The sequence below is a fragment of the Oncorhynchus clarkii genome, chromosome 27, assembly GCF_045791955.1.
Source record: "Oncorhynchus clarkii lewisi isolate Uvic-CL-2024 chromosome 27, UVic_Ocla_1.0, whole genome shotgun sequence".
NCBI lineage: Eukaryota > Metazoa > Chordata > Actinopteri > Salmoniformes > Salmonidae > Oncorhynchus > Oncorhynchus clarkii.
Genome location: NC_092173.1, coordinates 20,203,163 through 20,224,561, shown reverse-complemented (window position 1 = coordinate 20,224,561; position 21,399 = coordinate 20,203,163). Strand labels below are relative to the sequence as shown.

The window sequence follows — 21,399 nt, the reverse complement described above, 5'->3', positions numbered from 1 at the left end:
AGCCATTACAATGAGCCTGTTCTCCTATAGCTCCTCCCACCAGCCTCCTCTGGTTGAATGCATTCGTCCATATTTATTTATTATCCATCAATAAGCCCCACCCCATCGTTAAGCCCCGCCCTAGAGGTATTGAGTGGGATACAAGGGAGCAGCAGTCTGTCAGACATTGCAGTGGCCATCACTTCTCCAGTGAACAAGTGAATTCTGAATTTGCATCCTATCAGGTAAGGTTCTCAAGTTTTCTTGACATTCACTTTTCATTTCAGCAAGCTTTAGTAAACATGATAGATAATATGATATTTAGAAATGTTCAACTATATGTAATGAGTGGGACCCAGATATGCTATTAAGTTAATGATTTTGATGTTTTATTTGGAAAACTAAAGATGTTTTTAATTCACTAAACCAATATAAAGGAGTGGATTGGAGTTACATGATAGGTCAATGCATGAAAGGTAAACATTTTTACTGGCTATTGTCGTATTTTTCCCCGGTTATTGCAGACAGTGGAGTGGTCTGTGTTTACATGGTGATTTGCCATACCCAATATCAAGGGGTGTGATATGAATGCACAAATCAACAAGTGCATTGTACTACCCCCACAGATCCCTGTAGTCAGCACTGCTGCATCAGCAAGTGGGAAGTGTGATTAGTGGCCTCCTGCTTTCAATAAACAGTACTCATACAGTAGAAATATATAGCCTCTATGTGAATGATACAGTTGAAGTTGGAAGTTTACATACACCTTATCCAAATACATTTAAACTCAGTTTTTCACAATTCCTGACATTTAATCAGAGTAAAAATGTCCTGTCTTAGGTCAGTTAGGATCACCACTTAATTTTAAGAATGTGAAATGTCAGAATAATAGTAGAGAGAACTATTTATTTAAGCTTTTATTTATTTCACATTCCCAGTGGGTCAGAAGTTTACATACACTCAATTAGTTTTTGGTAGCATTGCCTTTAAATTGTTTTACTTGGATCAAACATTGTGTAGCCTTCCACAATAAGTTGGGTGAATTTTGGCCCATTCCTCCTTAAAAAACTGGTGTGAGTCAGGTTTGAAGGCATCCTTGCTCACAAGAGCTTTTTCAGTTCTGCACACAAATTTTCTATAGGATTGAGGTCAGGGCTTTGTGATGGCCACTCCAATACCTTGACTTTATTGTCCTTAAGCCATTTTCCCACAACTTTGGAAGTATGCTATTGGCCATTGTCCATTTGGAAGACCCATTTGCGACCAAGCTTTAACTTCCTGACTGATGTCTTGAGATGTTTCCTACCTCATGATGCCATCTATTTTGTGAAGTGCACCAGTCCCTCCTGCAGCAAAGCACCCCCACAACATGATGCTGCCACCCCATGCTTCACAGTTGGGATGGTGTTCTTTGGCTTTTTCCTCCAAACATAACAATGGTCATTATGGCCAAGCAGTTATATTTTTGTTTCATCAGACCAGAGGACATTGCTACAAAAAGTGTTGGAAAATTGGTTTCTTCCTTGCTGAACGGCCTCTCAGGTTATGTCGATATAGGACTTGTTTTACTGTGGATATAGATACTTTTGTACCCGTTTCCTCCAACATCTTCACAAAGTCCTTTGCTGTTGTTCTGGTTGATTTGCACTTTTTGCACAAAAGTACGTTCATCTCTAGGACACAAAACGCGTTTCCTTCCAGAGTGGTATGACGGCTGTGTGGTCCCATGGTGTTTATACTTGCGTACTATTGTTTGTACAGATGAACGTGGTACCTTCAGGTGTTTGGAAATTGCTCCCAAGGATGAACCAGACTTGTGGAGGTCTACCATTTTTTTTCTGAGCTCTTGGCTGATTTCTTTGGATTTCACCATAATGTCAAGCAAGGAGGCACTGAGTTTGAAGGTAGGCCTTGAAATACATCCACAGGTACACCTACAATTGACTCAAATTATGTCAATTAGCCTATCAGAAGCTTCTAAAGCCATGACATCATTTTCTGGAATTTTCCAAGCTGTTTAAAGGCACAGTCAACTTAGTGTATGTTAACTTCTGACCCACTGGAATTGTGATACAGTGAACTATAAGTGAAATAATCTGTCTGTAAACAATTGTTGGAAAAATGACTTGTGTCATGCACAAAGTAGATGTCCTAACTGACTTGCCAAAACTACAGTTTGTTAACAAGAAACTGCAAAACTGAAAACTTCACAGTTGGGATGGTATGTATTAATTACTACATCATCATTTTTTATTTCACTTGCCTATTTGATATTGCTATTACAGCTACACAGAACCAGGGTAATATATCTGAAAAATCTCTGGTTTAGACTGACAAAATTCCCTCACCTTTCTTGTACCTCCTGGGATATTTGTCAGTAGCGCCCACCTCAACAGTGACCACATGCCGAAGGTTGTCTGGATTACTGAGTTGTTGGCTGAGAAAGTTGTATATTTCAGCTCTGACTGTGTCTCTTAGCTGTACTTTAGAGTGTGGGAAAGAGAGAGGGAGTTGAGAGAAATACATTTTGGTGGAATGAAAATGCTTGAAGAGATTGAAAACAAGCAAGCAACAATCGATGAGGGAAATGTGTTGGGGTATCTATTTCGGACAAAGAAGCTGGACAGATTTCTCCATTGGTTGTCATCATTGGCATCAAGTCATTCTTATATTTTAAATTTTTTATTTAACTAGGCAAGTCAGTTAAAAACAAATTCTTATTTACAATATCGGCTAAACCCGGATGATGCTGGGCCAATTGTGCACCGCCCTATGGGACTCCTAATCACGGTCGGTTGTGATACAGCCTGTGTAGTCCTTGACTTTTTCTTATTAAATAGTTATTTTTGATTGTTTATGAGACCCCAACAGAGAAAATGTAAATCCTTCCGGACATAAAGACTTGCATGGCCCCTTTTTTGGTGGTCTGCATAGTCAGCACAGTGGTCCACACATTCCTAATCCCAGTTGACAATATGCCAACAAGGACAGCCACTTTGCCAAAATCCCTGGGATTTGAAAGGACGGGAGAGATATAACCTTACTGTTGATGTATTTCTCTAGCTAAATATTTCCCTGAGTGAATATTGATCAATATAGACCAGAAAATATGTGCACAATCTGATATCCCTATGCAGGTTGTGTGATCGACCATCTCTCAGGATGACGCACCAATTCCCAGCCCTCTCCAGTGGTCAGAAGCAGGAGCTCCAGGAGATTGCCCTTCGTATCGTCACTCCAGGGAAGGGCATCCTGGCTGCTGATGAGTCTGTTGGTTAGTAGGGAGCTCTGTATGTTCTCTCTGCACTGGAAAACAGTTGAAATGAAAATGATTACGTAACAATCTACATGTATGTATGGTATTAACAATAACAGAGGGACCTACTTTCAAGAAATCAGACAAATGTTAATTTCCAGTAGTGCTTACCAAAACCCTCTACAAAGCAGTGGTACAGGATGGTATCCAATAGATTATTCAGTTTTTATAAATGTAGGTTTACCAGAGTGTGAACATGTTTGTTTCTAATGTTCCTGGAAACAGGCAGCATGGCAAAGCGCCTTAACCAGATAGGGGTTGAGAACACTGAGGAGAACCGCCGGCAGTACCGCCAGATCCTCTTCAGGGCTGACGACCGCATCAACAGCTGCATCGGAGGAGTCATCTTCTTCCATGAGACGCTGTACCAGCACGCTGATGATGGCACGCCCTTTGTCAAGATGATCAAGGACAGGGGCATCACTGTGGGAATCAAGGTACTGTTCGAGCAAAGCAGTCATAGGGGCCAATGGTGATATCTGAAGTATGTTTTATGTCTCTGGTCTTTAGCTTGGGCAAGAATACCTCTCGACCCTACTTCTACTGTATATAACATTATCGAGGGAAGGAATGAGAATGTAGAACATAAGGCTACTTGATATGCTCCAATAGACAGTTCCAGGAAGGGAACATGTTTCAACATTAGAGGCCAAAAGGTAGCACAGATACACTCGGATCAGGAGTTCTACCCCTGATGGGGTAGATGGTGCAGTGCTATGGGTTGAATGGCTGCTATTAATATCAACACCATCTGGAGGAAAATAAGCTGGCTTTAAGACATGGAGAAGATCAGTGTGAAGGGGAGGGATTCTTGTTTTTGATCTGCTTTATCTTTTTCTTCAGGTTGACAAGGGTGTTGTCCCCTTGGCAGGAACCAATGGAGAATCTACCACTCAGGGTAGGGCTAAGACCCCTTGGGTTCTAGTCAATCTGATCATCATAACTATCTGAATTTGACAGTTACAAAAGTAGTCTGCCACTCATTGGTGAATCCCAATCCTTACCAGCCTTCTTAATTTATTTTTCATCCTATAGGACTGGATGGGCTCTCAGAACGCTGTGTTCAGTATAAGAAGGATGGAGCAAACTTTGCTAAGTGGCGCTGTGTGTTCAAGATCAGTGAGACCACCCCCTCTAAACTGTCCATTGAAGAGAATGCAAATGTCCTGGCTCGATATTCAAGCATTTGCCAGCAGGTAAGGACTCCACAAATGCAGATGAAAGGCACAATATCAAGTATGATGAAATATCATAATTGCAGGAGGTAACATCAGCAACGCCTTCTAATCATGCGGATTATGTCATTTTTCTTTCACCCAGCATGGGATTGTGCCTATTGTGGAGCCAGAGATTTTGTCTGATGGAGATCATGATCTGAGGCGTTGTCAGTATGTCACAGAGAAGGTGGGACCGTACCCCAACTCTTAACCTGTTAGTATGTAAATGTATTTCTAACATTGCCAGTTTATTATGTTCCTTGTGTTCCCCTGTGTTGTGCAGGTGCTAGCTGCATTGTACAAGGCCATGTCTGACCATCATGTGTACCTGGAGGGCACTCTGCTCAAGCCCAATATGGCCACTCCTGGCCACAGCTGCCCCACCAAATACAGCGCAGAGGAGGTCGCCATGGCAACGGTTACAGCCTTGCGCCGTACCGTCCCTCCTGCTGTCACGGGTAAGGTCATAGGCCATTGACCAGTTATATTGCCTCTCACTCTCAATGAAGCTCAGAAAGAGAGTACATGCAATACCCGTGTCAGATTCAGTCACTATACCAGTGATTTGGCATTATGAACATATATTAATTTATTGGCAGTTTGTAAAGCACTTATGGTGCTGATAGAAATCCATTAACTGTTCACTCACAGCGATTTCTATTTATTTTCTGTGTGTGCAGGAGTAACGTTCCTTTCTGGGGGTCAGAGTGAAGAGGAGGCCTCTGTCCACCTGAATGCCATCAACAACTGCTCCCTGGTGAAGCCCTGGGCCCTCACCTTCTCGTACGGCCGAGCCCTTCAGGTCTCCGCACTCAAAACCTGGCGTGGACATAAAGAGAATGAGAGTGCTGCCACTGAGCAGTTTATCAAGAGAGCAGAGGCATGTACATCACTTTGTTTTCAGCCTCATGATCAATCTTTTAGCACTTAGTGTTGTAGAGGAACATATATATATATATTTTTGCATTTCACCATTTTCCGTGTGGAACGGTCATCTGAGGAAGTGATCTATGTATTCAGCTGACATGAAGTGAGTTTCACCCCTAACAGTGTTTGCGTGTTTGCCCCTCATACCCCCATCCCCTTTCTCTCACTATCAGGTGAATGGCTTGGCCTGTCAGGGGAAGTACACTGGTGGCGGGGACAGTGAATCTGACCAGATCTATGTGGCCAATCATGCATACTGAAGAGCCAGTGATGCCTCACATTACAGCTTTGGCTAACCAATAGCATCGTCCACTGTCACTGCTATACCAGTAGCCAATCACAGGCATGTGCTGTCTACAATCTGTATTCTAGGAGTCATAATATAGTTACTTGAGTGTACACACTTGTTATTAAAAAATGTTGCACATTGGTGGACCCACTAGATGTAAGGGTCTAATGAAATTAGTCATTAACGGATGTCCTTTGATTAGACACTTTCAACAATATTATTGTAACCTTTGAGATGACAACATATTCTTGTGGTAGTAGCAAAATGAAACCTAACTGATGTTTGGTTGTTTCATTATTTATTTTGAAGAGATCCAGAATCAACTTTTGCCATGTAAAGCCACTTTCCAAACTGCTGCACTAAGCATTAGATAGGGTGCGTGGTGTAGGCCTATTGTGTGTGACGAGAATGGAGAATTCTAGCTTTCTTGAAAAGACCATATTGCCATTCCAAATTCTGGATTAATGATGGGATATGTGTGTCTAAACAAAATAGCTGTGTGAAGTTACTATTTTGTAGAAATTGTGTGTGTGTTCTTGCATAGAGGCAGAAAGTTCCAAAGACGTGGTTTTGGATGAACTAATGGACAGCTGGACTTACAGTAAATAGTGTTGTTGGAAAAATGTTATTTTTGTGACTTAGCTAAGTATTGTTCTCTATGCAACTGATTATCAAATACTGTAGTGCAAAAGTAATAACAATAAATTGTGTTGAGTTGAAACAATCTGGTAATTCTGGTTTTATTTCTCATAAATTAATCTTGGTTAAACCAGAATTAAAATATCCCATAATTTGGTCAGATGCTCATGCTCCATAGTCTGTCCATGAAGACTAGGCCTACTCACAAATATATCTTTTTTTTAACTGCACCAAAGAGTAGGCCTACCTACACATTGCATGATTTTTACATTATTTTCTGCAGTAGTCAAACTCTGATAATGTTATACAGTTCTTGATTTTAACAGAATTCTTAGTTAATTTATCCTCACCCATAAACTAGTAGGCTACTTGTAGCATGTCATCTGATTTGCTTTCCCATACCATGGTCCATGGCACCATCTACTGGCTTAAGCGTAGTTGATGATGATATATTAGGGTGTTTTCACATATTCCTCTTTAAAAAGAACACATCTCAGTCCTCTTTAGGGTGAACAAAAAAAGCTAAAGAACTCATTTATTGTTGTATTCACACTGCCCTTGCCTCTGAATGAGGACTACACTATTTTGCCAGTTCACTTCACCTATTTTGTGGACTGAGTCCTCTTTGCATTCACATTGATTTGTTTAGAAAGGAACCAAAATCTTTTTCCAACATGCACTCTGGGTTTTTACAAAGTGCAGGACAAGCCATTCAATCAGAATGTGTTATCGGACAGCTAGATATACCTACTTACATTTTGGAAGCTAATAGATTGCATTTCATTAAAATATCATACATAATAATTGTAATCAGAATATACTATTAACATATACATTTAATTGCTAACAGAATAAATAGCAACCGAATAACTGCAGAATAAATAATGCTGTAATTGAAAATTGTACACCCAATGTAGGCTACTGCCCCTTTAAGAGCTAGAATACTGTATATAGACTTCTTTTTTTTCTACTGTGTAATTGACTTGTTTATTGTGTTATTGGCTTGTTTATTGTTTACTCTATGTGTGTTGTCTGTGTCACACTGCTTTGCTTTATCTTGGCCAGGTCACAGTTGTAAATGAGAACGTGTTCTCAACTAGCCTACCTGGTTAAATAAAGGGGAAATAAAAAAATGTATTATGTACCCAACGTTGTGATTCTCACCAAATATATTGTCTTCTCACACTATTCAAACCCCCCAATCAATAAACAGTTGATTAAGCTATCTTAGCCTATAGATCAAATATTGCAAACAAATAACATGAACTAAAAACTCCACACATTCAACATCTTCTCTCTTGTGGCACCAATGTGAGTGTTTAGGGCAAAGGAAACTGTTGCAGTAGCCTAGTGTGTGGTGCGGGAATAATGACAAAAGAACCTGAGCTTTGCGTTCACATTGCCCCCCCCAAAAAAAAAAATTGGAACCCGATCGCGGAATTCAAGCGAACTCTCAGTTCGTTTCGCTTTTGGGGCGCTTGATGGGTCTGAGTTCCTTTGGAGCATCACACTGCACAGAAAATTAAGCGCACCGCACTGAGTTCACAAACATTCGTTGAAAGGGTCGGGACCAAGCGTGAAACATTAGGAAGGTCCTCATTCTTCTTGAGGTCCAAGAATGTCCTCATTCATAAACAATGTATGTGTGTATATACTTTGTAAATGCAATATTATTGGTGTAGGCCAGCCTATAATAATAGGTTGCTGGCCACTACTCATAAAGACAATTGATAAATTATGACGATTTAAAATGGCAAGGCGATAATGGCTAAACAATAACAATCGAATAATCTGCTCACCTGAAAACCTTCTTAGCTGAAATTATTCGCGTAATTATAAAAATACCCCACACCTGTGTTTATTGATTTAACATTTATTCTATTAGGGAGGTATACTGACACCCAGGTCTCTTTTACAGATGAGCCCTGTGGACTATTTTGTTTGGCGGAGGTAGGCATTTCTAGAGTTCTCTACTGGGTACATTTCCGGTATTCATGAATGTCCTCGCGAAGAAGCGCGGTTCTGCACCGGGAGAAGTGTAGCTAGCTAGTAGACAGCTTTAAGCGCGATTGATACCTTATTTCGTGTTTATGCACTATACTCATATGGTTTTCTAATCGGTTGTGATCTACTTGAATACCGTTTTGAAAAATCGTTTTTTATTTCAACTTAACGCTAAAATAAACTAGCTAACGTTAGCTACTATGTCGGGAGGCGTCGTGCGAGGCCCTGCAGGAAATAACGATTGTCGTATTTACGTCGGAAATCTACCCCCTGATATTCGCACCAAAGATGTCGAGGACGTCTTTTACAAATACGGAGCGATTCGCGACATCGACTTGAAAAATCGGAGAGGAGGACCTCCCTTTGCCTTTATCGAATTTGAAGATCCCAGGTAGCTAAAGGCTAGCTTGTTAGCAACTCGTGCACTGCTCTAACGTTACTATAATGTAACTTGAATATCTATGCTCATGCAACGTCGACTTTTAGTTTGCACATGTAACTAACGTTAACGTAACTATCCATTTTCGTTTTAAGAATGTAACGTTAATTGGCCTGACCGCTGGTTTCGTCTCTTTCTGCAGTGGCACATTGTGAAGTTGTCTTTGTTTGTGTCTAGCCAACTAAACGCCACGAGTTAAAGTAAATTCTTGAGTTTAGCCGGCGAATGAGTTACGCCACAGGGTGCTGTGTGGACGATTGTTTAACTAACATTTTCTATCACTTTTTCAGGGATGCCGACGATGCAGTGTACGGACGAGACGGCTATGACTACGACGGTTATCGGCTGCGAGTTGAATTCCCTCGGAGCGGCAGGGGTGGGGGGAGAGGCGGCTTTGGTGGTGGTGGTGGGGGGGTTGGTGGCGCCCCTAGAGGCAGATACGGGCCGCCATCCAGACGCTCGGAGTACAGGGTCATTGTCTCAGGTGAGTTGTGTAAACTTACCGTTGCTGAGGTCTCATTTTCAAGTGATCGAAAAGGGTCGCCCCTGGTCAATGATGGCACAGAATCATCTGTCTGGAGACTTAATTTCAACACGATCTGTCCAATACCTCAAGATAAGGGTTGTCATATTCTAATGACATTTTCAGGGCTGATGTAGAACAGAGTAGATATTATGCAAATTAGGCAGTACGGAATACATCATTACAATTTAAGACAGTTGTCATATGAACAAATATTTGTGCTTTGTGAAACAGCGTATGTAACAATTTACTTTTGACTTTATGCAAAGTAGCTACTTAATATGCTAATTCTTATTTTCAGAAGAAAATGACAGCATAGCATGTTAAACCCATTAATTTAAAGTACCAATCTTATGCAACGGTACCAAATGTAACACACTAATTTGAGTGTCCCTGACTTACTTCTAGTCAGGGCATTCTGGAACATAGGAGGGGAAGGAAAGACGTACCTTTACTTCCGCCCAAGGACATCTGATGACCGTAAAACGCCCTCAGGACTTTCCCGTACTTGTTTGCAATACAATGTCACATCGATCTTACTCTGGTAGAGTGAGGAATACTCAGTGCAAAGAGCAAATATGAACACCAATTTCAAAGGTTTCATTAAAAAATGCTGTCCCACAGCATAGCGCCACTGTCAAATAATATTACTAGAAAATATTAATGAAATCACAAGTGCAATATTGCAAAACACAGCTTAGCCTTTTGTTAATCCACTTGTTGTCTCAGATTTTGAAATTATGCTTTACAGCGAAAGCAATACAAGTGTTTGTGTAGCATCAGGCAACTTGGTCACGAAAATCAGAAAAGCAATCAAATTAATCGTTTACCTTTGATCTTCGGATGTTTTCACTCACGAGACTCCCAGTTAGACCACAAATGTTCCTTTTGTTCCATAAAGATATTTTTTATATCCAAATACTTCCGTTAGTTTGGTGCGTTATGCCCAGGAATCCACCGGAAAGAGCGGTCACGACAACGCAGACAAAAATTCCAAATTATATCTATAATGTCCACATAAACATGTCAAATGTTTTTTTATAATCAATCCTCAGGGTGTTTTTCAAATATCTATCGATAATATATCAACTGGGACAGTTGGCTTTTCACTAGGACCGGGAGTAACAATGGCCGCCTTTCTCTTTTGCGCACAACTCACTCTGAGAGCCCCCACCTATCCACTTACGCAATGTGGTCATTCCTGCTCATTCTTCAAAATAAAAGCCTGAAACTATGTCTGAAGACTGTTGACACCTCGAGGAAGCGATAGGAAAATGAATGTGGTTGATATCTCTTTAAATGGAGCAATGGGAGGGTATGGAACATGGAGTTTTCAAAATAGAAGCCACTTCCTGGTTTGATTTTTCTCAGGGTTTTGCCAGCAATATCAGTTCTGTTATACTCACAGACAATATTTTGACAGTTTTGGAAACTTTAGTGTTTGCTATCCTAATCTGTCAATTATATGCCTATTCTAGCATCTGGTCCTGAGAAATAGGCCGTTTACTTTGGGAACGTTATTTTTCCAAACATAAAAATAGTGCCCCTAGCTTCAAGAGGTTATTAACAGGCACCGGTGTATTGCAAAATTGATTATATGCAATGCAGGACAAGCTAGTTTTAAACTAGTAATATCATCAACCATGTGTAGCTAACTAGTGATTATGTTAAGATGGATTGTTTTTTATAAGATAAGTAGCTAGCTAGCATTTAACTTATTCCTTGCTGCACTCGCGTAACAGTTGGTCAGCCTCCCATGAAGTCTCCTTGTGGATTGCAATATAATCGGTGTCCAAAAATGCCGGCTACCAATTGTTATGCACATTTGAAATCGGTCCAAATTAATCGTCAGGCCGATTAATCGGTCAACCTCTAGTTGATATACGTCACTGGTAACTTACCAGTCTTTAATATTTCAACACCACTGTGCTGGTGGTCTTCTGTATTTCACTAACAAATGGACTCCCTGTGTTAACATAGCAGGTGTAAAGTAATCGCCTGAAACTAGGTCCCCTACATACTGGGCTGCATTCAGTATGACCAGTTGAAAAACTGGGAGGGGTTGGGGAACGCTGTGAACATGGCCACTGCCCTTTTATATACTCGCCATACCCTGCAAACGTAACTTAGTTCAAGAATGTATCAAACGTCGAAGTGAACTGAACGCACCTCGGGTCTTGGCGAGAAGGAAAATAAACTGTTGGGCAGACCTCTTCTGCACTGTTCAACCAATCCAGTAAATGTGGAGGAGTTGTTAAGATGGAGTATCGCTGGAACATCTGGTTTTTGGGTACTCTGCAGAGGCTGATTGGCTAGTTACTTTTTCACAAGACGGAAGCGGTGGTCTTTTGGTCCACTAAATATTGATAATTAATTCATATCCATGTCTTCTACATTAGTTCATTGTTTCTGGTGGAGTAGAACCAGCCTGGTTTAGTTATTCTCTGTGCAGACTCTGAATTATACTGCTATGCCACAGATCTATTGAGCAAGCTTGTACCATTGAGCAAGTGTTGAAAGTTATCATTGAGTAAAACATATCTAATTGATATGCTCTTCTCTCCAAAGGGCTTCCCCAGAGTGGCAGCTGGCAGGACCTCAAGGATCACATGCGTGAGGCTGGGGATGTATGTTATGCTGACGTTTTCAGAGATGGAACTGGGGTTGTGGAGTTTGTGCGCAAAGAAGACATGACCTACGCCGTTCGAAAGCTGGATAACACCAAATTCCGATCACACGAGGTATGCTTTCAGGTTTGATTGGTGGTTCATGGATTTGATTGTAAGGATATGATTCTATTTTTGTTAAAGATAACTAAAGTGACTAATAACACTTGAATCTTTCCCCTCAACCTTTCCCCACTTTCAATCCAGTGACTACTTGTGCAGCCTTTCAAGAACTGAGGCTTGTTTTGATGCAATGGAAGGAACCGTTTGAGGTGGAAATGCTTTTCGTTTCAACGTCCAGTTCTTTTTGTGTGTCTACCAGGGAGAGACCGCTTACGTTCGCGTGAAAGTAGATGGTCCCCGCAGCCCGAGCTATGGAAGATCACGTTCCAGGAGCCGCAGTCGAAGCAGGAGCCGCAGCGCAGCCAGTCGCAGCCGCAGCAACTCTCGCGGTGGTGGTACCCGTGGTGGCAGAGGATCTCCTCGCTACTCTCCACGCCATAGCCGCTCTCGCTCCCGTTCCTAAACTATGTTGCCCTTTTGGTGGATCCCCTGTAAACAGTTCCCCTCTCCACTTGTTTTTACCCCCTTTTGAGTTTTTCCAGAAGTCAACTATAGATTTGAATTTTTGCATTGCATCTCCTGATGTCCTAGTGGAAGGTCTTGGTATGTAGGTGTATCACCTTTCCTCCCTCCCCTGACCCTCCCTACTTTAGTCCTTTTGTTTTGATCCCTTTCAATTAATTTTGATTTACCTATTGTCTGTCAATATTTTGCAACACTTGAAACCCGGTTCTTTTTAATGAGATCAATGTTTTTGTAAGTGTTGGAAAATTGAGATGTACTTTTTCATGGGATGGCGGGAGTTCATTGCTAAACTGTTTTACCCTTGTGTCTTCCTTTAGACATCTGAAGATAAGGATTAAAGAGTGATTTGGAATAAAAGTTGTGGAGCACATTTCATTTGTTTGATCAGGATAGGACATCTTAGGAGGAGTCAGGTCGAGGCAATGGTATGCTTTAGTCTTGATTATTTGCATCTATCGATAAAATGGTTGCTACAAGATGCATGATTGTCTCTTGAATGTAGCACAATTTTCTATATCATATATACTTATTGTTTGGCAACCTTATTTAAGCACTGATAAACAGTGCATGTATTTGGTTTTGTGCCAGGACAAATGTCCTGAGGTGTACCTTTTCAACTTTAATGTTACATAGGAACCCTTTTTTATTTTATAGATGCTGGTTTAATTAGACAGGGGCTCTGGGCTTGTTTCAGCTCAAACATTGAGAAATATAAAACAAAAAAATTGATCATTAGTAGTGACATGTCATGAGTGCACAATATAAGAAGTGGGCTGGGCCCAAATTAGACATGATTCTAATGGTTTCCCTCTGATTTTTTTTCCTGGTATTTCAAGGTTTTGATTGGAGGAGTGGCTCAGTGGATCCCAATCCTTGGAGACGGATCAGAGGAGCGTTTAGGGAAGGAATAGGCAAGAATGGATGCTTGGAACGGGATCCATTTTCCAGGAATCAAATCAATTGAACTAATTAAGGAATCCTAGATGCAACTTTTTGAATGGCCCAGTTTATTTCAATTTTTGAGCGGTAAATATGCGCAGAGTCAAAGGATAAGGATTATTTACGTTTTTGGAGTAAGAAAAGGAAACTGAGGACCAGGAAGTTGGATCAAAGGATGCAAGGAGTCTGGTAAATAAGGCATTAAAATGTGGGATGGTTGGGGATTATATTTAGTATAGTTAGTCTGTCTTTATTAAATTTACTTTACTCTTTCAGTTTAGCATTTTCAATAAAATCCTGAAAAGACATACCTGGTTTTTCTTTTTTTTCTTTTGAATGAATGTTAAAGCTGATTTTCATGGCCCTATGATGTAATAAGAGATGATAAATGCTTATTTGTAGACCTAATTGAAAACCCCAATAAACCATGTACTCCAATGTATTACATTTTACATCGTGGGGCGGTTTCCCGGACACAGATTAATTTTAGTCCTGGACTAAACTTTCAATGGAGATTCATAATTTACTGTATGTTTTAGTCCGGGACTAGGTTTAATCAAGAAATAACTGAATATAAACTCTGAAATAAGTGATGATAGGAGCCTATTAAGAGTTGTATGCGGTAGTGAGGAAATGTCATTCCAAGCAGATGTTTATATACATCTCACACAGACAAACATGGATTATATTTTTATGAAATTAATATCAGCCTATATAATCTCTCATACATTCATTGGTGCTGATATCAATAAACTAACACATCGAGCATAATAAATACTCCGTACAGCTGAGTTTGTGAGGAGGCCTTCTCTACTTACCTCACCGTGTATTGTTAACGATGCATTGTGGGATGAAATAAGATGCTGGCAGAGAAGAGCTGCTAGAAAATGCTCAAAACACAAGAAGAGGTGGCAGCTCAGCCAATGGCAGGGTAAGTTGTGTAGGGCGGGGGAGGTATTTTACGAGGGCAGTTTCCCCACATATTTGCGTTGAGTAAATCTTGTAAAATAATTTGTCGCAGCACGATCCATCAAGTAAGCAAAGCTTGATATCCACTAAGGGGAATTACCTGATTACGAAGGGGATAGTATCAGCATCTCCTAAATAAGGTGAGCGACAATGTTTAGTAGCCTGCACGCACTCACACTTGACTTGCATGGTGATTCAGGTTGTCTAATTGAAGCGAAGTTTCTCGTACAAGGTAGCCTACTTTCTATTGTGAATTTAAATCGAAATAATGAACTAATGCGCAATCACTACCACCTGCAGGCTATTGGTACGAATCCGATCACCCTCGGACCCGTTAAATCATCCATAATTTAAAGGAATGATATGTAGAAATTAAACTAATAGTTGATGTATCTGGATGTTTGAAATAGACTAGAATTGTGCATTTCAGGGGACAGATTCCTAATTGTATAAATGTAATGTCGCCATGTGGTTTTTAATTATACCTGTATCGAGTTTCTTCCGCAACCTATTTGTATTGTACCTAACCAGCACAGGGTCGTAGTCACTCAACGTAGTCTGGTGCCGAAATATAGACCAGCTATTATCCCAGTACATTCGGAAACACTGATAGAACCGCGTTGATTGCAACATTGTATCATATCTGCATTTGATTGGCCTATCCTTTGATTTTCATCGTAAACCGCACGGTACGGTGAAGACGGGGTAAACCAATCATAGCTGCACGTGTTACCTGTGAAATTCCGGCTTTATCACCTCACTAAACTTGTCATTTTGTATCTGTAATTATGTTAGTTTAGACTTGTTTATTTTTGTTGTCCTTGTTTGCAGGCATGACTGACAGGAAGGCAGTAATCAAGAATGCTGACATGTCTGAGGACATGCAGCAGGATGCAGTGGACTGTGCTACCCAGGCCATGGAGAAGTACAATATAGAAAAGGACATTGCAGCCTACATAAAGAAGGTGAAATGTGAATACTGTGTTGTCAGGCCTTTGGCCTATGTATTCCAATTAGAAGTCTTCCATGGTGCAAGCTGTTTAAATACGATGACCAGGCTAGGCTGCAAGATGTGCATGCCATGAGGTCATTTTCTTCCTCATGCAGTCATTGATTACTAAAGCCCTGCTTTTTAAATCCCTATAGGAATTTGACAAGAAGTATAACCCTACATGGCATTGCATTGTTGGAAGGAACTTCGGCAGCTACGTCACTCATGAGACAAAGCATTTCATCTACTTCTACTTAGGGCAGGTGGCCATCCTCCTCTTCAAGTCTGGCTGAGTTCTCGTTGAGGCCTGGAGTGCCTCTCTTCCCAACATGGACTGTAATGCACTGGTGGCTGATGTCACAACTTCCCATACACTTCAAATATTAAAATTAAAACATACCATGATACACAACTGGCTGTGCGCAACTGCATGGACTAAGATGTACCATATTTAATGTGTATATGTTACAGTAAAAATATTACTTTTCACTAGTTTCCATAAAATGCAACTGGAAGAGATTTTTGTTAATGCTACATTTTGTTAATTAATTTGTAAATGCTTTAACAGTGGCCTTTGATTGTATAATAAAGGAAAGCTAGAGATTGTAGTTGTGCATCTGCTTTCCCCCAGAGCTGTTTTGTTTTTAGTGACTTCTGTCCTGTCATTTTAAATGTGTTTAGTTGCTCAAGACGTTGACCTACTACAGCAGTTTGTTATACCTGTATATTGCCAGAGGTACAAGTGAGCCTAGCGCAGTGTATTTGGACATGTCGTCCCAGATTTGCAACTGCTGTTATCGATCCCATTATCTCACAATCTTATTTCATGAGCTGGACTGTCATCTGGCATTTTTCTATTGCTATTTGTATTCCAAGCTAGTAGAGTTCCTATGCTAACTTGTTTAGATGCTTGGAGGTTCCATTTGCAGAGGGTTGACACCATCCACACTTGAACCTATTCTGGCTGTGCAACAAAGGACTGAATGTTGGTGTTCAGGTCCTTTTGTAGACTTTCAAATTGTAAGAAAATATTAATCATTAGTGGTTACATTTTTTTTTTACTGTATTTGCTATGTTGGTTGTTTCTGTTTATAGTATAATGCAAATTGCTGTATGATTTGCACAGACGTACCTCTTATTGTTCTCAGTTCATGGGCACCTGAACTCAATTGCACTTCACTAAAGGGATATTTCGGCAATGAGGCCCTAGATCTACTCTCCCAGAGTCCGATTCACTTGATACCATTATGTCTGTCCAGTGTGGGGGAAGTTGGTAGTTTCGTGAGCTACCGCTAACTAGTGTTGGTGTAATGACTTGAAGTTGCTAGTAGTTAGCGCGATGACTGGAAGTCTATGGTTAACGGATCAATGTTATAATTGACTCCCGGCAAGTAGCTAAAGGGCCTCGTTACCAAAATGCTGAAGTGTCCCTTTTAAAGGTGTCCAGTAAACTTGGAAACTTTAATATAGTCAATGTATAATCAAGCCAATGATTAAACGTTTCATTGTATCCTGATCACGTTCAATAGTTTTGTGATTACTTAACCATGTCTTTGACAATGCAGTCAAATGTGTAGCTATTGTTTCAAAACCATGGACAGTTACAGTGGGTGGAGCCCACCACATATTATTTGGGCAATTGGCCATTAAGATTTCATTAAGGTTGTTCCTGTTTGGAGGTGTAGCAATGTAGGGACAGATATTGGCTGGCAAATTAATTAACCTCGGAGGCAGCATGTTATATACAGTATGTGCTGCTTGGGATCTTTTCAGTACTCGAGTGCAAACACTACGTGACAACCTGAGTGTAGTGTAGTTCAGCAACTGAGCAGTAATATTGATTAGTGGAAAATATTGATGCAACCAATTAGCAGTATATTACCCTTCCTAGTTCCAAAGACATTCGTTCTGCATAGAGGTCAATTGGAGGCAAGACTACAGAAGACAAAGTGAAGGACAAGTGACTGATAAATTATTAGTGGGTACAGACCACAAATACTACCCTAGGCTTCACAGGGAAACACACTGACTGAATCAATGTTCTCGTTTTTTATAGAATTATAGACACGCATGTGGTTATTCTAAAAATGATGTGCCTTTTGATTCTCAGCGTGGTAACCATTCTCCACTCCAGTGGCACATCCTGTTCACTGCACCTCAGCGTTTGGTCCGTTACCTGACAGCCAGGTGAGGGAAGCATTCAGTAAGGATCTGTCCTTCCACTGCTAATCTATCCAAGGCTTGAATGACAAAAGAGCTAGATGATGGATGAGATACATTACATTGAAGTGAGTTGCACCAGACTCAATAGCCTGTGGTTGTACAGTTCTGGAATGCCATGTAATTTAGATCAAGGTTTCCCAAACTCAGTCCTGGGGCCCCCACCCACCTGGGTGCATGTTTTTGCCCCAGCACTACACAGCTGATTCAAATAAATAAATTGTAAATATTCAAGGAACAGTCCTGAAAAGCAGACAGCCGATAGAGCTAGTTATTCATCACGTGTTAAGCTCAGTAGAATCATGGTGCCATATGCAATATGCAGTACCAGTCAAAAGTTTGGACCCTCATTCAAGGGTTTTTCTTTTTTTAAAACTTTTTTCTACATTGTAGAATAATAGTGAAGACATCAAACCTATGAAATAACATATGGAATCATGTAGTAACCAAAAAAGTGTTCAACAAATCAAAATATATTTGAGATTCTTCAAAGTAGCCACCCTTTGCCTTGATGAAAGCTTGGCACACTCTTGGAAAATTCTCTCAACCAGCTTCATGAGGTAGCCACCTGGAATGCATTTCAATTAACATGTGTGCCTTGCTAAAAGTTAATTTGTGGAATTTCTTTCCTTCTTAATGCATTTGAGCCAATCAGTTGTGTTGTGACAAGGTAGGGCTGGTATACAGAAGATATCCCTATTTGGTAAAAGACCTAGTCCATATTATGGCAAGAACAGTTCAAATAAGCAAAAGGAAACAAAAGTCCATCATTACTTTAAGACATGAAGGTCAATCAATCAGGAAAATTCCAGGTTTCTTGAAGTGCAGTTGCAAAAACCATCAAGCGCTATGATGAAACTGGCTCTCATGAGGACCGCCACAGGAAAGTAAGACCCAGAGTTACCTCTGCTTCAGAGGATACCTTTATTAGAGTTACCAGCCTCAGAAATTGCAGCCCATATAAATGTTTCACAGAGTTCAAGAAACAGACACATCTCAATGTCAATAGTTCGGAGACTGTGTGAATCAGACCTTTATGGTTGAATTGCTACAAAGAAACCACTACTAAAGGACACCAATAAGAAGAAGAGACTTGCTTGGGCCAAGAAACACGAGCAATGGACATTAGACCGGTGGAAATATTTCCTTTGGTCTGATGAGTCCAAATTTGAGATTTTTGGTTCCAACCGCCGTGTCTTTGTGAGATGCAGATTAGGTGAACGGAGGATCTCCGCATGTGTGGTTCCCACCGTGTCAGTTATGTATTTGTAATTCAGGGCACACTTAACCAGCATGGCTACCACAGCATCCTGCATCGATACGCCATCCCATCTGGTTTGCGCTTAGTAGAACTATAATTTGTTTTTCAACAGGACAATGACCCAACACACCTCTGGGCTGTGTAAGGGCTATTTGACCAATAAGGAGAGTGATGGAGTGCTGCATCAGATGACCTGACCTCCACAATCACCAAACCTCAACCCAATTGAGATGATTTGGGTGCTCAGCATATGTGGGAACTCATTCAAGACTATTGGAAAAGCATTCCAGGTGAAGCTGGTTGAGAGAATGCCAAGAGTGTGCAAAGCTGCCATCGAGGCAAAGGGTGGCTACTTTGAAGAATTTAAAATATAAAATATATTTAGATTTGTTTACCACTTTACCACTTTTTTAGGTAATACATGACTCCATATGGGTTATTTCATAGTTTTGATGTCTTCACTATTATTCTACAATGTAGAAAATAGTAAAAATAAAGAAAAACCCTTGAATCAATAGGTGTGTCCAAACGTTTGACTGGTACTGTATATCTATGCAATTTCTATCCTGTTGCCTCGTCACTTCACCTCTACCTATATTTAGATATCGATCTCAGCTACCTCGTACCCCTGCACATCAACTCGGTACTGGTACTCCATTTACAGTATATAGCCAAGTACACGTTACTCATGTTGTAAATTTTTCAAAATGTTTTAATTTATTTGTATCTCTGCATTATTGGGAAGGGCCCGTAAGTAAGCATTTCACTGTAGGTCTACCCCTTTACGAAGCGTGACAAATACAATTTCATTTGATGCCACGTGATATGGGTCAGATATACGTGAAATTGTTCTCATACAAATTATATACGTGAAAAGGCTGTTAAAAAATGTATACATGCTAATGTCCCTGGTCCCAGGCAGCTTGTTATGTACTGGACGCTATGCTTCCTTCCGATGTCCGATCTCCGCTCTTACCCCACTGTACGTTGCCAACTCAATGCCCTGCGACTGGGCACTGGCTCATCAACGTGTGTGACTGTGTGTTCCTTTTTGTCTTCTTACATGCACACCCACACAACAATGGATGATAATCGTTAATTTCCATGCATATACTCAGATGGACTTGAGTGTTGTGTTACGTTGGTCATACACTCAATTGCCAGTTTATTAGGTAGACCACCGTGTTCACGAAAATGGTTTGCTTCTACAGGCAGTGAGTCGTTATGTAAAGCAGGCAGACAGAGATCGAGGCTAGTGATGGGCATTCCGTCTCTTTTCAGTGAACCGGCTCGTTCGCCTCAGCTCACCAAAAACAGCCTGCTATTTTGGCTCCCAAACGCTCTTTAAAAATAATATGTTTTGTATTTTTTCAAGTCAAACAGTTTGCGATAATTTGACTATGATTGGTGTTAAAACAATTCTAATTAAATTATTAAATGAAATCATTCTCTACCTTAACTACAATGTATTTAAAAATGCATTGGTTTGTTAATGCTATTAAACATTTTCTTTTTAATGTATATAAACAAAGTGCATATAAATCTAATCATTCAAAACGAACACAATCTGAACAGTATAATAGAATATTGCACCATATCAAAGAAAAATAAATAACAATTTGCAGAACTGCAGCATCCCACAAATTGAAATAGATGTAAAAAAAAATAAGGATGTTATTACACATGTGCATTTAAAGTTTAACTTTTTTAATGTATATAAACAAAGTGCATATAAATGTAACAATTCAAAACGAATACAATCTGAACAACATAATAATAGAAACTGCAAAACTACAGCATCCCACTTAAAACATTAAAATGGTCCCTGTTTTTCTCTCTACTTTATTGCCATGTTACAACCAGCAGCACAAAGCAATGCTGACCATACTTTGCTTTTATGAGAGATTTGCATTCAGAAATACAAGCTGCCTCACTTTCGAGGGGCTGATGTGGTTTCTTCTCTCAATAATTATTTGTCCCGTTTTCGAGAAGAACCTCTCAGAGGGAACGGATGTGGCCACTATGTAGAGTCTCCCTGTCATGACTTTAGTAAGCCGTGGGTAGACAGAGGCCTTGTTCTTCCACCAGCTCAGAGGAGGAGCTCCTCCAAATAGGGACGGACCTCCATTATGGCATCTGCTGAGAGATTCCTTCATGCTGCATCCCCAGTTGCTCTCTCGTCAAACAGCATCCAAACAGCAGACGTTTGTGGCACTACTGATGGTGCTTATGCTCCATCTGATCCCTCTTCTTCCTGTTGCCCTGGTGCTGGTATCACTGAAGGCTAACTTATTAAACCTCAAGTCAAGTGCAGCTGTTTTGTCTACTGATACTACATTCTCATCTACTGCTCATATACATTATTAATACTGGATAAAATAATGATGTAGTAATAAGTGCTTACTGTACCTCTCTCCACTGATCTCCACAAT

At 40.4% G+C, this 21,399-nt stretch overlaps 3 protein-coding genes across 4 annotated transcripts; all 3 read left to right on the top strand.

Annotated features, from left to right (window-relative positions):
- The first annotated feature begins 165 nt into the window (after positions 1–165).
- LOC139385581 (fructose-bisphosphate aldolase C-like) lies at positions 166–6,449 on the top strand. The gene is made up of 9 exons (XM_071130759.1): positions 166–224; positions 3,117–3,253; positions 3,521–3,732; positions 4,139–4,193; positions 4,331–4,491; positions 4,616–4,699; positions 4,796–4,970; positions 5,193–5,392; positions 5,613–6,449. Exons 2-9 carry the CDS (start codon positions 3,142–3,144, stop codon positions 5,697–5,699), a joined length of 1,086 nt encoding a protein of 361 aa, XP_070986860.1. The 5' UTR covers positions 166–224; positions 3,117–3,141; the 3' UTR covers positions 5,700–6,449.
- Positions 6,450–8,357: 1,908 nt separating this feature from the next.
- On the top strand, positions 8,358–13,168 carry LOC139385995 (serine/arginine-rich splicing factor 1B). Its single transcript, XM_071131311.1, has 4 exons — positions 8,358–8,762; positions 9,101–9,294; positions 11,902–12,074; positions 12,322–13,168. Exons 1-4 carry the CDS (start codon positions 8,572–8,574, stop codon positions 12,523–12,525), a joined length of 762 nt encoding a protein of 253 aa, XP_070987412.1. The 5' UTR covers positions 8,358–8,571; the 3' UTR covers positions 12,526–13,168.
- Positions 13,169–13,557: 389 nt separating this feature from the next.
- Positions 13,558–17,000, top strand: LOC139385996 (dynein light chain 2, cytoplasmic). 2 transcript variants are annotated; one of them, XM_071131313.1, is made up of 3 exons: positions 13,558–13,715; positions 15,327–15,460; positions 15,642–17,000. In XM_071131313.1, the coding sequence occupies exons 2-3, from the start codon at positions 15,329–15,331 to the stop codon at positions 15,777–15,779; spliced, it is 270 nt and encodes an 89-aa protein (XP_070987414.1). In that variant the 5' UTR covers positions 13,558–13,715; positions 15,327–15,328; the 3' UTR covers positions 15,780–17,000. The 2 variants fall into 2 exon arrangements, with proteins under 2 accessions (XP_070987414.1, XP_070987413.1); XM_071131312.1 differs by lacking the exon at positions 13,558–13,715 and adding an exon at positions 14,517–14,635.
- Positions 17,001–21,399: the final 4,399 nt, after the last annotated feature.